Source organism: Meles meles, chromosome 18 (assembly GCF_922984935.1).
Source record: "Meles meles chromosome 18, mMelMel3.1 paternal haplotype, whole genome shotgun sequence".
Classification (NCBI taxonomy): Eukaryota; Metazoa; Chordata; class Mammalia; order Carnivora; family Mustelidae; genus Meles; species Meles meles.
This window is the reverse complement of record NC_060083.1, coordinates 46,419,933-46,436,216: the sequence shown is the minus strand read 5'-3', so window position 1 is coordinate 46,436,216 and position 16,284 is coordinate 46,419,933. Positions and strand designations below refer to the sequence as shown.

General features: G+C 46.0%; 2 protein-coding genes across 7 annotated transcripts in view; one reads left to right on the top strand and one right to left on the bottom strand.

Moving 5' to 3' along the window:
* The window catches only part of NMT1 (N-myristoyltransferase 1), a 29,959-nt gene extending 21,719 nt beyond the window's left edge, over positions 1-8,240 (bottom strand). The window contains exon 1 of the mRNA XM_045983953.1: positions 8,076-8,240. Coding sequence (XP_045839909.1) covers positions 8,076-8,206 — 131 coding nt within the window. The 5' untranslated portion in view covers positions 8,207-8,240. The remainder of the gene's footprint in view (positions 1-8,075) is intronic.
* Positions 8,241-8,539: 299 nt separating this feature from the next.
* The window catches only part of DCAKD (dephospho-CoA kinase domain containing), a 28,053-nt gene continuing 20,308 nt past the window's right edge, over positions 8,540-16,284 (top strand). For 2 of the 6 annotated variants that reach the window (XM_045983957.1, XM_045983954.1), the window contains exon 1: positions 15,878-15,929. The gene's annotated coding sequence lies outside the window, so the exon portion shown is untranslated. Of the gene's footprint in view, positions 8,651-15,847; positions 15,930-16,284 lie in introns of those variants that run through there. The other 4 variants (XM_045983959.1, XM_045983955.1, XM_045983958.1 and 1 more) reach the window with 4 other exon arrangements.

The following is a 16,284-nucleotide window of genomic DNA, read 5'->3' as shown; positions in this document are numbered from 1 at the left end:
GACCTGAGCCGAAGGCAGAGGCTCAACCCACTGAGCCACCCAGGCGCCCCGATTATGGTAATTTTAATTATTCAAAAGAAACCAAGCTCAGAGGCCTTGAGAGTAAGTCTTCAAGAAGCCTCCCAAAGGGGCACCTGGGTGGCTCAGTGGGTTAAAGCCTCTGCCTTTGGCTCCGGTCTTGATCTCATGGTCCTGGGATGGAACCCCACATCAGGCTCCCTGCTCAGTGGGGAGCCTGCTTCCTCCCCTCTCTCACTCTGCCTCTCTGTCTGTCAAATAAATAAATAAAATTAAAAAAAAAAAAAAAAGGAAAAAAAAAAAAAAGGCAGCCTCCCAGGAAGCCATTTCAAAGAAGAGCTTCAACTTGGATTTGGGGAGAACCACACCAGAGGACCCCACTGAAGCAGGCTAGTCCTTCTCTAAGAATTCACATCATTTTTAAAGGGACCTGAAAACCACACCCAGTGGGTGGGTATCCCAGTATGCACAGGGATTCTGCGAACTCAAATAGCCATCTCTTAGAGAGCACTCTAAGCCTGCCAGTCACCTTAACACACTCCAAAGAGATGGGCCACAACCATGGAATACAGAAAATCGAAGTGTGACTTCGACTCATTTGGTTCCAAAATAATGAGAGAAGAATTAGCAGAATTTGCCTTGCTGGGGAAAAGGGGGTCCCTACAATGGAAATGGATATAGGAGTTCACATAAGAATGTTGAAGTCTACACTCTGACGCTGATAAACTCAAGTCATTAATGACCAACCTGGCAAATATGGAACAAATTAGCAGAACGACAGAGTCAGGAACAGGGAAGACAAGAAATAAAAAATGTCATTAAAAAAATTTTTTTTTATTTAAGTAGGCTCTATGATCAATGGGGGGCTGGAACTCATGACCCCAAGATCCAGAGTCTTTTGCTCTACTGACTGAACCAGCTAGGAGTGCCAAGAAATGTCATTTAAAAAATTTTCTTATTTATTTATGTGAGAGATAGAGAAAGTGAGAGAGAAAGCATGAGAGGGGAGAAGGTCAGAGGGAGAAGCAGACTCCCTGCTGAGCAGGGAGCCCAATGGGGACTCAATCCTGGGACTCCAGGATCATGACCTGGGCTAAAGACAGTCGCTTAACCAACTGAGGCACCCCGGTGCCCGATATGTCATTTTTTAAATGAAGGCCAAGATATTCTAAGTTCAAACACAGAAATCCCATGGGTGCTCTCCTATAAAGTCAAGGCTCTGGGGAGGAGATAGAAAATGAGCCTCAGTGCTGATTTCTAGAAACAGAATGCAGTACCAAGATGTGCGAGTGGGCGGCAGGGAAGGGCATGCTGACAGACGAGCAGCACAAGCAAAGAACTTCCAGAAAACACGACAAGCAGGAAGGGTCCATAACACAGGCCTCCCCTCCACCCTACCGGGAAACAAAATCCACTCAAAGGGGTGTGACTGGGGAACAGAAGGCTGTACTGTGGGGGAGTACGAGCTCAGCCACCAGGCCTGGAACGACTGTCAGGGCCGCCCAGCTTAACTTGCTGTTCACAGAAGCAGAAACCAAGGCCCAGACACGTGAGGTAAACTGGTCACCAACTAACCAACTGGTGACCAGGGACAAGCCACTAATCTCTAACGACGTGGACTGTTCCTTCCTGAACAGCACGGTCTTGTTTCTGTGGGAATTTCTCTGAGTCTCCTCCAAAGCCCAAAGACAGTTTCATCATACAAGGCCCTAAAACAAATTTCTGTGTCTCAGAGGAGCACGTACGAAAGGCCAGGAGGACCTGAGCCACACTTTACCCAGGAAGCCGCCTCTGGCTACACTAGCTCTCCCTGGTATCTTGCTAAGATTATGATCTCCCAAACGACTGAATATTTTACATAGAATAATGGTCTGCTTCCTACCTTTCCAGTAAGATTAAAAATTTCCTGAGGGGTGCCTGGGTGACTCCGTGGCTAAAGCCTCTGCCTTCGGCTCAGGTCATGATCCCAGGGTCCTGGGATCGAGCCCCACATCGGGCTCTCTGCTCCGCGGGGAGCCTGCTTCCTCCTCTCTCTCTGCCTGCCTCTCTGCCTAGTTGTGATTTCTCTCTGTCAAATAAATAAAATGTTAAAAAAAAAAATTTTCCTGAGCATAAGGACATCTGATACAGCTGTTTCCTACAGCACCCCCAGCTGCGCCCAGTGCACAGTTAAGAGTTCAACAAATAACGTGCTTGACGGACACTTTCCCAGCGTAATAGACTAAAATAAGACCCTAAGAAGCTACAGCCCAAAAGAGGGTCAGCAAAACATCTCCAGTTACGTTTCCACAGGGCAGCTGTGTTAATAGTCTATGAAAAGTGTGGAGGGGCGTGTGGCTGGCTCAGTCGTGAAGCATCTGCCTTCGTCTCAAGTCATGATCCTAGGGTCCTGGGATCGAGTCTCACATCCAGCTCCCCACTCAGCGGGAAGCCTGATTCTCCCTCTCCCACTCCCCATGCTTGTGTTTCCTCTCTTGCTCTCTCTCTCTGACAAATAAATAAAATCTTTAAAAAAGAAAAAAGTGAAAACAAGAAAGCTCCACTGAAACTATTTTAAATCGTTCCAAAGTCTTAAACGCAGACCGTGCGTTTAGTTTTGATTATGAGACCAACGGGGAAAAAAAAAAAAAAAAGAGTTCCGAAAATAAAATTCACAACTTTTGGTCACTTATTTCCCACCCCCGAAAACTGGAAGTTAATTCTTTTGGCTAAAATTCAAAATTTCCAAATTAAACAAATCCTAAGCTCTAACATCCTTTTGATTCTACTTTTGCATATCAGGAAATCCTTCTGCAAATCCATTTACTTATGAGGTGTGAGAGGTTCACCAACAATCCTCTTGGTACTCAGAAGGCCCAAAGAGGTGAATGAGAGGCATATGAGGGTACCGGGGTGGAAACCACACGGTCTGACTCAGTGTCACATGCCTATCCTCTGTATGGCTGTGGCTGCAGGGTCACTTACAGCAATACCCAAAACTCTGCACTCCCATCTATCAGTTATTTATATAAAAAACTGCGTGTGAATCTTAGATGATGGAGGGAAAACAAACAAAAACCACTTTAGTACTCTGCCATCAAGGTGCCCCAGGAGGCCTGTGAAAAGAACAGCAAGTTGTGGGAAGCGATTACAAAAATTGTTTTACTGCCATCCTCTGCCCTTCCTGGGACAGTTGGCCAGAATTTTGAGGGTGAACAAGCCAGTTCCTGCCATGGAGAATAACTGGGGCTTTTAAAAAAAAGGTGGGGGGGATCGCAAAGGCTCTGATAATACTAAACCGTTTAGAATGGGGTTGAGACAGAAATGTAAATTCCACATCCTCTGGGTTGCTTTGGCGAGCCACACTGTAACCTGGCAACTCCCAGGTCAAATCAGATGCTGTTCAGAGACCATTTTCAGTAATTTTCTGAGCAATGAATGAATCACTGCTAGCAGAAATTTCACACACCAGAACCTCTGCAAAAGATACTTGTCCACTGAGAAGAGTTTAAAGGGGCCAGCCATCTCCATCACCAACTGGCTCCCTAGTCTGGGAAAGTTCATGGATTACTGAATGGATCCAAAGGCAGGACTCACACTGCTTCAGGGTTGGGAAGCAAGAAATCAAGGCAGTAGGGAAAAAACATCCAGTAAATTTGGAATGGATCTTCCAGGGTGTCCCAAGCAAGAGGTGGAGATGCAAATCCCAAGCCTCACTACCAAAGCTCAATCAGTCTTCGTAAGTGAGGTCTAGGAGATAATCCACGGAAAGGGCTTAGCGTAGTGGCCAGCACATAGTGATAGTAACAACAGACATTTATCAAATGCCTGACAAGAGTGTGACCTCCTCAGCTGCCTCTCAAAGTCGCAGCAGGAGAAGCAGTAGAAAAAAACTTTCTAAGCAAGTACCGACCCTGTCCAAGAATTTCAGTTTAAGTTTGGTTGGTTGGTTTGTTTGTTTGTTTTGGTGCTCCCAGTAGAGCAACAATCCCAAGAGCACCGTCCTTGAGGAGTCAGAGGAGAGGCGTACAGGGTACAGGTTTCAAACAAGGTTAGAGAGAAGAGCTGAAGAAGCTCCTCCTAAAGTCATTCAAGGGGTGCCTGGGTGGCTCGGTGGGTTGAGCCTCTGCCTTCGGCTCAGGTCATGATCCCGGGGTACTGGAATCGAGCCCCACGTCGGGCTCTCTGTTCAGCAGGGAGCCTGCCTCCCCTCTCTCTCTGCCTGCCTCTCTGCCTACTTGTGATCTCTGTCTGTCAAATAAATAAATAAAATCTTTAAAAAAAAAAAAAGTCATTCAATCCGTGGTCCCCAACTCTATGGCTTCTGCAGACCAAGGGTTAAGTGCAGACTTAGTGAAGCTGGGAGATTTGAAAGTGAGCACATCAGTTTAAACAATGTGAAAAATCAGCAAAACTGGTGTGCCATGAGCAGCAGTCTCCCTGAAATAGGCTCTCATTTGCTTTTCATTTCTTCTGCTTTCCAGTCTCTTCTCTTTGAAGCGGCTCTTGATTAGTTTCTTTTTTAATTGCCACTTAATTGGGAAATAAAATTAGAACACTTATTTGATATCAGTGATGAGGTTTCTCTTTTCATTTCTGCTTTGATCTAGTTTTGAAAAACCAAAAGCTGAAGGGAGAAATTAAGAAAAAGGGGCGAAAAAGATTTCTTCTTTCCAAGAGCTAGATGCAGCTCTAAGCCACCGAATATGAATATGGAAAGAACCACTCTCGGAGAATCTGACGGGTAAAACAAAAAGCAAGTAAGGCTGGCTTTATGGCATTTCCTTTCAAAGAGATCGCCGTTTTCTCTTAAGTTTTTTCATAAGAGGTAACAGCTCAGGACTAGCGAGGAAAACTTATAAGAACTCTTCTTAACCTGTCCCCATGAAGTAAGAAAGCAGGATGGGAAAGAGACATTCTTGTCAAAGGGATGGCTTACCAGCATCTCAGTGGTATCAATGACATTGAAAAATAAATTCTAAAAGAATCCTAGGAACCAAATAATATAAAAGTCCTTTCCTGTTCCAATCATCCAAATAAACCTTGTCTGTTAACCCTAATCTAAAATCTACTGCCAGCTAGTAATTTATTCCTTAGTAACAATTCTTGGAAAGACTTTCACTAAAAACAAAGAAGCAAATTAAAGCATACGGATGGATGGTGAACTGCAGGGGAATACAGTATTAAGATGACCTTAGTCTGGGGGCATCTGGGTGGCTCAGTAGGTTTCTGCTCAGGTCACGATCTCATGGGTCCTGCAACAGAGCTCCACATGGGGCTCTGCGCTCAGCAGGGAGTCTTCTTGGGATTCTCTCTCTGCTTCTCCCCTAATTCCTCTGCACACTCTCCCTCTCAAATAAATTAAACCTAATTTATTAACTGTAACTTATGTCAGGCAAGTATACTGGGGGAAAAAATGCCACCTGCCTTTGTTGAGTAGATTAAAAAAACAGTATATAGAGAAACTATAGAGATACATACATAACAAATACAAACACACAAAATAGAACACACACCTACAGTGCATGTATGCATGTGCGCGTGTATTTCAGTGTATATGTGAAATCTATACTCATCAAGCGTTCACTTAATTATGGTTGTTTCGTTAGTGTAAAGTACTGTGAGCCCATCCTAAAAGGAAGGCCTCAGTGAAAGGCCTTGTGAAACTTGGAGGATCCCCAGTTTTTGTAGGTATTTCACAAGAAACTGTAGTTAAGGCTCACAATGAGACTGAGTTGGTGTAAGAAAGTGTGTAAGAAAAATCTAACACTCTTTCCCTCAGCGAGGAGAAACTCCGCCAATACTGAACTCTGAATTTTAACATTGGCTATTTGTTCATCCACCAAATACTCACAAACGCCCATTAAGTGCCAGGCGTCTCAAAGCCATGGTCTCTCTACTCCGGCACCTTACAATCAGGTGAGGCGGGGAATGGACACACGTTATTTGATAAAAGCTACAAAAAACGAAGTATGTGATAAGAGCACAAGCTGGGGGAAGGACGGGAAGATTTGAAGCAAGAACAGGAGGGAGGGGACAGGCTGTATTCCCCATGTTATCTCATTTAATCCCTACCACTGGAGGTTAAGTAACTTTCTCAAGGTTACAGGACAACTAAGTGTCAGAATCAAGCTTTGAACCCAGGTATGAATGAACCCAAAATCCATGCTCTTTCGGTGCCACACTGCTTCCCCAAATCATTTCCTCCAACAATTAGTGAGAAAATATTAACTCTACTTCAGATTCTGAGTGCCAGAATTAGCCAGTTCTCCAAGCTAGGTCTTCTGTTTTCACCTGTCACCTCCAAACTCATTTACACAGACCTCTAGATTTGGTATATGTGCTGCCGAAGAGAGCACACACAGACCTCTAGATTTGGGATGCTGATAAATTTGTTCACCCAGACCATATATAACCATGTACAACAACAAAACACCATCAAAGTTTTTTTTTAAGGTTACCACTTTGTTGTATTATAAATAAAACACAGAACTTTCTGCTAAATAGTTTTGCAAACTGATTCACAGATCATGGGGAAGAAAACTAATTAAAGAGCTACAGATGCTGGTCAAGGTAACAGTTTAGCAGAGAAAAATAAAAGCAACTACACACAGAGCAAACAAAAAGCTTTACTTTCACTTCTGAAAGGACTTCTGAATTCAGCAGCTCTCATCTATAATTAGGATTTCTACTCAGGAGGGCTGCACTTTCCCTTCTTCCTGTTTCTACTTCCTCTTTAAAAGCTCTTCCTTTCTTAGGAATCTCAAACTTCAAGGCTTTTGTTACATGAGATCTGTTGTGAGTTATAGCAAAAGAACACATTCTTATAAAACCAGATCTGACAAACTTCCTTTTCCTCTACATTCTTCTTGTGATTTTTTTTTTAAGCTGCTCAAAGAACATAAAAGCTAGATCTTTTAACCTAAGGATTCATCACAAACAGATTATAAACAACTTAATTAATCCTTTGTTCTTCCATCTCTACAAGACGGTGGAATTTTTTAAAGTTTATCCAAAGATTTCAACCTTTTACCTTTACCTACAGGCAACCGCTAATACTGCAAATGACTTCATGACTATGAAAATAGGACTATCATACACACACACACAAACACACAGGCACAAAATCAGACACTACAGGCTCCCACGCAAAGTTATACGTCCAAAAAGTCTCTCATAACTTTCCGTTAAAAAACATAGGGACAGAACTTCAGCACCGGCCACTGTAAGGATAAGAAGAAAGACTGATAGGGTGTGGCTTACAAGAATGAAAACTGATTTGGAAGTAGAACTCAACTCTGAAACGCCTGATGAATTTCTTCTGTCCAAGCAACAGTTACTAGTAGGCAAGACTCTGAAGTACAGGAACTGCAATATTAAACCCATTTCTAATCCCTGTCCAAGCTGCACCATCACTCAATTTCTTGAAGCTTTAAGGTTATTTCACAAAGTTAAAAGAACAAAGATCCTGGAAAACCTAATTATATACTGTTCAGGAAACTTATAGATTATCTGGAACCACGGGCACCATATACATCAAACCATTATCGTACAGTAATTACACTGTAGGGTTTATAAGGTAAGTTTGTATTTTGAGATTCTCCTGTTAGTGACACTTTACAACATAATTATGGTTTGTACAACCTGATATATTTCCTCATTGAAGGTGAGCTGCAGCGAAATGTTTTATTATTCGTTTATTGCTAATCACGTTGTTCACACACATCTATAAGTAACGTTCCCTTTGAACTGTACTGTTAGATTGACCCGTGTTGTGCCATCGAAAACCATCGTCCAACATGCTCTTTTCCCTGCACGCGGGTGAAGCACAAGAGTGGAACATTACACAGAAGAACTTTTATATAATAAAAGTATTCAATGTCTCCGGCCCTTAATATACTGAGCACCCACCCTGGTAAATGACAAAGACAGCAACCAATCGCCAGGCAAGATACCAATGTCTCAGCCAATTAGAATATGGGGGTGGGGTTACCCTAAGCTCCCGGTGACTTCCCCGCACCCCCGAGACCCAGGTTGTGGGAGACTGGACGGGAATTGGACTCCGAGAATATCGTTACCCCCGGCTGTAGCTGTTGTCCTCCTCGTTCTCGCAATCGCTGCAGTGCTCATGGCCGTTTCCGTTCCCTTCCATCATCTGCGGCAGCGGAGGTGCCGGCGGCTTCACTGCTGTCTCACTCTCGTCCGCCATCTTGAGTTTCGAGAGCCGCCTCCGCGCCTCGCTACATAGGGGGTTCCTATTGGACGAGAGGAACTTGCGATATATTCTGGGTTTTGTAGTTTTTGGGTCAAAGGGAGCCGTAGCTAGGTACCGCTCATTCTCGCGAAACTGGAACAAGGTGGACTACAGTACCCAGAAATCATAAAGGGAGGCTGCCCTGGGTGGGGGACCGACACTACCCGGAAGTCCTGGGCGTTCAGCCGCGTTTCCAGGAAAGAAGGGACCCAAGGTTGGCGGGGCCGACGCTCAGCGACCGGGCGGCGCATGGCATACTGGGAATTGTAGTTCGATGCTTGCTTAGGGTTTCGGGATGAGGCGCCAAAATCCAAGGTTTGACCTCAGCCTGCCCTTGCCAGTGCCTGGGCCACAGGTGAGCCGTTATTGGCTGCCGTTAAGGACCGTTACCATTACCGGGTAAGTAATGAGGCCTGAGGCCTGCGGGTGCTACCCATCGGGAGCCCGAATGCGTCGGGCCTTCTTGCAGAGCCTTGGTTGTAAGAAGCCAGATTGGCTCCTGGCCCCCTTTCCTCCCTCGGGACTCCAGGCGGCTCCGGTCGTCTGGAGTTCGAGGCCTCTTGAGAGACGGTGGATGCTGTGTGTGGAGCACTGATCCTGAGCCAGGAGACCAGACTGCTTAGTTTGGCTTTGCCGCTTCTTGGCCTCCAGCAACTGCTCTCCACGAAGCTCACACCGTTCCTAGGATTCTCCACATGCACTTTTTAATGAGCACTTACATGCCAGAGCCTGGGGTAAGGCTTTTCGTATATTTCATTTAATCCTCTCAACAAGCCGAGAAGATACGTTGTTGGCACAGACGAAGAAATGTGGCCCAGATTGGTTGGTAAATCGCTCAGTCACAAAGCAAGTAAGTGCCAAATCAGTGTACAAATTTGGATCCGTCTGCCCTTCGGCCTTCTGAATTCTCTATCACTACAAAAGTCCCATTGTCTGCTTGAAAATCAGTTATTAGAAAGTAATGGTAACATCTCATTCTAGTTTTAGCCTTGACTGAATGCTTCAGTCCCTTGGGTCTCACCCCAGTGTTTTTGAGTAATTGCATCTGAGGCTTGAGGCCAGCACCTTAAGACACGGTTCCCATTTCTAGGGATTTCCCATTCAGGTTGGATTGTGGGTTGTACCAGAAGGACATGTTCTTATCCTCAGAGAGCTCCATGGCCAGAAAAAGGAATGATCTTTGCCATTGGGAAACAACGTGGAAAGAGGGAGAAAGTGGGAAGAAACAGTCCCATCTAACTTAGGGAGACAAAACAAAATAGAGCTAAATATTGTCAGTTCTTCGTTTTTCTCAGTGGCAGGCACAGAAGTAAATGTGATCCCAGGGATGCCTGGGTGGCTCAGTGGGTTAAAGCCTCTGTCTTAGGCGCCGATCATGATCTCAGGGTCCTTGGATCAAGCCCCACATCAGGCTCTCTGCTCGGCAGGGAGCCTGCTTCCCCCACCCCCGCCCTCTCTGCCTGCCTCTCTGCCTACTTGTGATCTGTCAATAAATAAAATAAAAAATCTTTTTAAAAAAATGTGATCCCAAACAGCAGATAATCCCCAGTCATTTATATCGGACTTTAGAAGGGAAGGACATCGACTCAGACTGACTGCTGTCACCCACACTCATCTCTCCAGGACCAAGACTGCTGTCCGTATGATGTACTCTGTGCAGCTGCAGGCCAGAGGAAGGCGCCAGAGATGATGATGATAAAGCCTTATATGTGTTAGATGGATTTGATTTCTAAGTGTTTGGCTTGTAGGTCATGTGACCTTGTAAAGTAGGTAGGGAAGGGAACTTGAGAAAATTGAACTTGCAGCAAAACCACCACCACCTCACAATGATACTTAGTAGCAGAACCAGAACCCGCATCCCTATTCTAATTTCCAACCCTGTATTTTCTCACAGATAACCAGAGGTTGAACAAAAGCTAATGAAACATGACCAGGGCAGAGTGATTACAGGGTCCACTGTGAACCCTGCCGTTCTTGTGGTTCAGAGCTCAAGAAAGACACTGCCTTGGGGCGCCTGGGTGGCTTAGTGGGTTAAAGCCTCTGCCTTCGGCTCAGGTCATGATCCCGGGGTCCTGGGATCGAGCCCTGCATCAGGCTCTCTGCTCTGCAGGGAGTTCCTCCTCTCTCTCTGCCTAGTTGTGATTTCTGTCAAATAAATAAAATATTTAAAAAAAAAAGACACTGCCTTGTATTTTACTCCAAACTGCGCAGTTTTTGCTCAGTGGAGAGCCTTTCTGGGAGGCTCAGACAGGCAATGTGACTATCACATCCAAGCTCAGAATGCAAGTCCCAGTCGAAAGTTCTGGAATCCAGCACCTCTGAGAATTTCAGAGTTCAAAGGTAACTGAAAGGCCGTTATTCCCCCTCTGTTAGGATCTTTCAAGTTAGAATGCTCACTTAGATTTTGTAGAATCTGTTATTTCTCTGTAATAAAATGTAAGTGTTGTATTTTTAAAAAGAAATTGAGTGTATGTGTTACTTTTTTTAAATGACTGCTGAAAACTTGAATATTGCCACGTGTGATTTTGGAATGTAAGTTTACTTTTCAGTTTATTGTCACGTTGGGACAGTTTCCTAAATTGGGTTTGTGGATAGTTTCTTGGAATTCCAAGAGTTCTCACATGTTTTCCTCCCCGTTACCCCCTCCGCCCCCTTTAACAGAGAGCCTTCTACTTTCAGACAGTTCTTATTGGTGGAAAGTTGGCCAAGTTCAGCCTTCTGGAGTTACATGGAAGCTTATGATCCTGTGTCCTTCTACATAATTGTTACATATTCTTCCATTAATATATGGTTCCCTAAAATTCTTTTTTCCAAGGTAAACTTTCTCAGCTTCCTGAGTGCCTCATCACATTAAAATAGCAGGATTTTCCCATCTAGCCCTGCTGGCTCTTTCTATCCTCCCCATTCTGACAGAAGCACTCTACAAAGGCAGTGAGGTACAGCAGAGCCCAAAGGGTGGCTGAGGAATGTGCCTGTGAAACCCTGCAGATTCTAGAGTTTACTCCTGTGGATACCTCTGCTATCCCTTCACAGTTGTTACTGGAGACAGAAGACTATAGTGATTAAGAGAACATACTTCAGAGTCAAACTCTCTCTGGGTTCTAAATTCTAAAAGATAAAAAATTTTTATTTTTTATTAACATATAATGTATTATTAGCCCCAGAGGTACAGATCTGTGAATCTACCTCTGCCTGATGAGTGACCTTAGGCAAGTCACTTTACCTCTCTGAGCCTCAATGTCCTCACTTATGAGACGATGCAGGCAAAATACTTAGTAAAGTGTCTGAGACAGTCAGTATCTACTAAATCATTATATCCCTTCCCAGGAAGTCAGCATTCCCTGTGATGATCAAAGAAAAACTTTCTCACAATGTCCATCACAGATCAAGGCCCTTGCTGTACTCCTAGCATATCAGAGATCCATTTCTTCTAATGGGCCTAGGAAAGCATGAACCAGGTTGTGGTTCATTTTTCCAACACCTTGGGCACTCACCACATGCCAGGCTCCACGGGAGGAACTAGAGAATAAGGGATAGAACACCACAGTCGCTCCTATCCCGGCTTCACTCCACACGTTGGTAGCTACACAGACCGACTGTTCCGGTACAGTGTGTGAGAGAGTGGGAACACCAAATGCAGCTCAGCCTGGGGGCACCCTTAGCCTGGGGAAAGAGGTTCCGGACGAAAACATGGCTGAGCTGAGTTTTCAAAGGGGAGCCAGACAAATGGGGCGGGGGGGGGGGTAGGGGCGAGTCCAGCTGCCGGAGAGTCCCTCTCTTGAGGTCCCGCAGCAAGAATTATGTGAGCATTTTGGAGACTGAGACTGAAGAGGCAGTCAGGAGTCAGACCAGGAAGGGATGTGGAGGCCATGCTGAGGGGGTCGGGCTTTATCCTGAGGACTCTTGGAAGCTGCTGAAAGATTTTTAGCTGGGGAGAGAGGGGATGAAATTTTTTTAATTTAATTTTTTTTATTTTTAATTTTTTTATTAACATATAATGTATTATTTGCCCCAGGGGTACAGGTCTCTGAATCTTTAGGCTTACGCACTTCACAGTACTCACCATAGCACATACCCTCCCCAATGTCCATAACCCAACCACCCTCTCCCTCCCCCTCCCCCCAGCAACTCTCAGTTTGTTTTGTGAGATTTAGAGTCTCTTATGGTTTGTCTTGTTTCATTTTTTCCTTCCCTACCCCCCAAACCCCCCACGTTGCCTCTGAAATGAGGATGAAATTTTTGTCATTGAAAGATCATACTAGGCAGCAGCCTGGCTGTCCTAAGGAAGAGAGTTTTTCTCTGAGGAACAGGGCTGGTGTGCTCAGTTGTGAATAAGGGATGATCTTGGGCAGCTTCCTGTCTCTCCTGGAACTCTTTCAGGAAGGGTACCCTTCCTTCTCTTTGATAGCTCCTGACACATGGGTCTGGAACGCAGTGGGTCCAGCCTTCTGTGGCTTAAATCTGTGGGATTTAAAGTGTGCCAGCCACTCCCTGCTCAGTGAAGTTGGGAAAACCAGGTGCAATTTGAAAAAATAATACGGCCTGACTGGGTATGATTAAATGAGCTGGAGAGATAAGTTAACTGAAGTTTGGGGTGGGGCAGGGGGCGTGCAGATCTTTGGGTCACCATTGTTAGAAAGGAGAAAAGCAGACTTTGAACTTGGCCTTGGAGGCAACTTAAGTGCCGGATCCTCGGTTATAATTTCTGGGGGCCATGTGGGCCTAACCCCTGAGATGGCTCACAGGTGTGGTTTTACTTTTTTGTTTGTGTGGTTGTACAGTTTGCATCTGTTTTCTTCTGTGTTCCATGAAGGCGGGGAATTTGTTGGATTTTCCTGTATCCTTTGGGCCAGCACAGAGTGGGCCCTCAATATTTGTTGGATTACTTAATGTGTGAATGAATGGTGAGAAAGAAGGGTTAAAGGCTTCAGGTGTGGAAACATTACAGGGAAAGGGCAGAGGCAGGAACACGCAGTATGGTGACCCATTGTGTTTGTATAGTGTTTATTGCTCACAGAATGTGCTAGCAGTTTCTTTGATCCCCACCATCAATTGTCTCGCCTGACACCGTGCAATGAACAGGGCAGGTGTTACTCCCATTTTACCGTGAGAAAACAAGAAGTTCAGTGATTAGTCTGAAGTTGCAGTGCTACTTAGTCTGAATTTAGACTTGAAAATATCACTTTTTTTCTTGGCCTTCCCCAAGGGAGAACATATGGTGAGACATATGTCTAGAGGGGTGAACGGGGCCAGGGTCATAGAAGGCCTTAAGTTTCAGGCTAAAAAGTTTGGACTTTATCTTTCACCTGGTGACAACCTATGGGAGGTTTTTTTTTCCCCCCTGAAGCTGTTTAATAAAGGATAAATATTAATGGTATTTGTAAGGTGCGGTATAAATTTAATTGCATATTAATATTTATTTAAAATAAACATACGGAAAGTTAGTTTAATTTTAAGAACCAAGAGTCAAAGACCAAGGAGTCAAAAGAGTCATCCCTCTCGGACTCAGAGGGTGGTTCATTAAACAACTTGAAGCAGCACAATAGTCCATGTATCGTGCTTAATGCCAAGGACAGAGGTGACTGAGATGCAGGTCATTGTCAGGATGAAGTGAGACCGTGTAAGCAGCTAGAGCCAGTTTATTATTGCTATCCTGAATAAAAGAGAATATGTGTTGGAATCAAAAAAGCCCTTAATGGCATCAGCTCCAAACCACCAAGGCAGAACTTCAGTTCCGAGGATGTACTTGGGTTGAGGGCCTTGTGGCATCCTTCAGCCTTTCCTCTGGGATCATACTAGCAGAGATGCAGAGCAGAGTTGCAGCTCCTATAGGCCCATTGGACCACAAGGATGCCTACTTAAAAGACAAGGCCCCGGAAAAAAAAAAAAAAAAAAAAAAAAGACAAGACCCAGCCTGTAAACTAGTGCTCACAATACCGTAAGACAGTGTCTGGGAAAAGCAGGATCATCTGCAGGGGTTTCCTAACAATATGCCCCAAGAAGAGGTTGCTAATTTGAGAGAGGGGAAGGTGTATTCCTATCCCTGTCATTGCCATGGCAGCCACGGTTGGGAGTTGTGTATCCCTCTGATGTGACAGGAGTAGGGACAAGGTTCAGAACCACAAAGCTAGGTTATCTGTAAATTGTTTGATGCAAAAAGCAAACAGGACTGTTAGATCTGGCCTTATGGAATGAGAATTGGAATTGGTCTGCATGATCCCACAGGTTAGAAGTAGGGGAGATATTGTATTATCTAAGGAAAAACTTTCTTACTGTCAGGACTGGACTTGAAATTTGGACAGCATGACGCTCTCTTGAAAAACAGTTCCCGGGGCACCTGGGTGGCTCAGTGGTTAAGCGTCTGCCTTTGGCTCAGGTCAGGATCCCTGGGTCCTGGGACTGAGCCCTGCATCAGGCTTTCTGCTCTGGGGGAAGCCTGCTTCTCCCTCTCCCACTCCCCCTGCTTGTGTTCCCTCTCTCACTGTGTCTCTCTGTCAAATAAATAATACAATCTTAAAAAAAATAGAAAAGTAAAACAGTTCCCTGACACTGGGCATGGCCAAGCTTCGATGCCAGATGTAGAGGAGATTCAAATGCTGGATTGCTGTTTGGACCAAATGGGCCCTTTGATGATGAAATGCAAGCCTATTTATTGAGTGATGGCAGCCAGTGCTGTTGACATGAAGAGGAAAGGTTTCAGGGACTGGAGTGGTCAGAGAAAGATGTTGAATTACTTCTTCAATGTATCTGATCGCTACTATGCTAGGCACTGGGGATATTCCTGGTGAAGATAGACAAGATTCCTACCTTAAGGGCGCCTGGGTGGCTCAGTGGGTTAAGCCTCTGCTTTCGGCTCAGGTCACGATCTCAGGGTCCTGGGATGGAGCCCATGGGGCTCTCTGCTCAGCAGGGAGCCTGCTTCCCCCCCCCACCCCACCCCCACCCCCGCCTCTACTTGTGATCTCCATCAATAAATAAAATCTTTTTTAAAAATGGGGGGGGGGCAGAAAGCAGAGGTATTTAGGGAGAGGGCAAGGAAGCAGGGTAAGGACCACTTGGTATATGTGAGGCACCATTAGGTGTTATGTATTTCTAATGCTTTCAACAAACAGCCAAGTGGCCATTTATCCCCACTTTAATAGCGGAGACGGGGTGAGAGGCTAAGTGACTTGCTGGGCTTGCCCGGACAGAATGAGCTCTACAGCCAACTGACACTGTAAGAGAGCAAACGGATTAACTTCCGAGAATCAGCTGCCTCTTGTGTGAAACGCGGACGGTGTCAGTATCCACCTGTGAAAATTCAATGAGCTGATGCCTACACACTGCTCTTAAGACCTGTTGGGCTGGAGGCGCTCAGTTACCTGCCGTATCCATTGCCAGGGCCCGCAGGGCTGGAGGTGGCCAAAGCCTGAGTTTGAAGCTAGTACTTTCCAGGGTGTTTTGTTTGTTTGTTTTTCTTTATTCCCTCGGCGGGGAGGGCTCCGGCTCGGAAGACACGCGAGGCCCACCAGGCCCAACGCAGGGAACAACACAGCTTCCCGCCCACGTATCCCGCCGGCCGGACGTCCGGTCCACGTGCGCGCGCTCCCGAGGCCCCGCCCGCCGGCCGGGAGCCACCCAGTAAGCGCCGCAGAGATTGGGCGAGTGGCGGCGGCCCAGGCTGGGTCAGAGGCGTCGGGTACGTAGCGCGCCGCGCGGTCGGTTGGAAACGGCCCGGCGCACGGGTGGGGGTGTGGGGCGGACGGTGGCGCACGGGAGGGTGGCGCCCCGGGGCTGCTCGGTCCCAGAGGGCTGGGTCCACCCCCGGGGTTCCGCGTCGCGGCGCCGGGCCTGGCTCTAGGGCGCTCCGAAGCCCGCCCGAGGTGCACCGGTGGCCTTGCGCGGTGGTACGGGCAGTGCGCGCCTTGTTTTTCCAAAGCTCGGCTACAGTCTGTTGAGCACATACTGTATAGCAGCCCTTGCGTCTAACGCTTTGGCATCCCTGGCTCATTGCCTTGACAGCAGCCCTGTTAGGCAAGGTGTTCTTTCCCCTG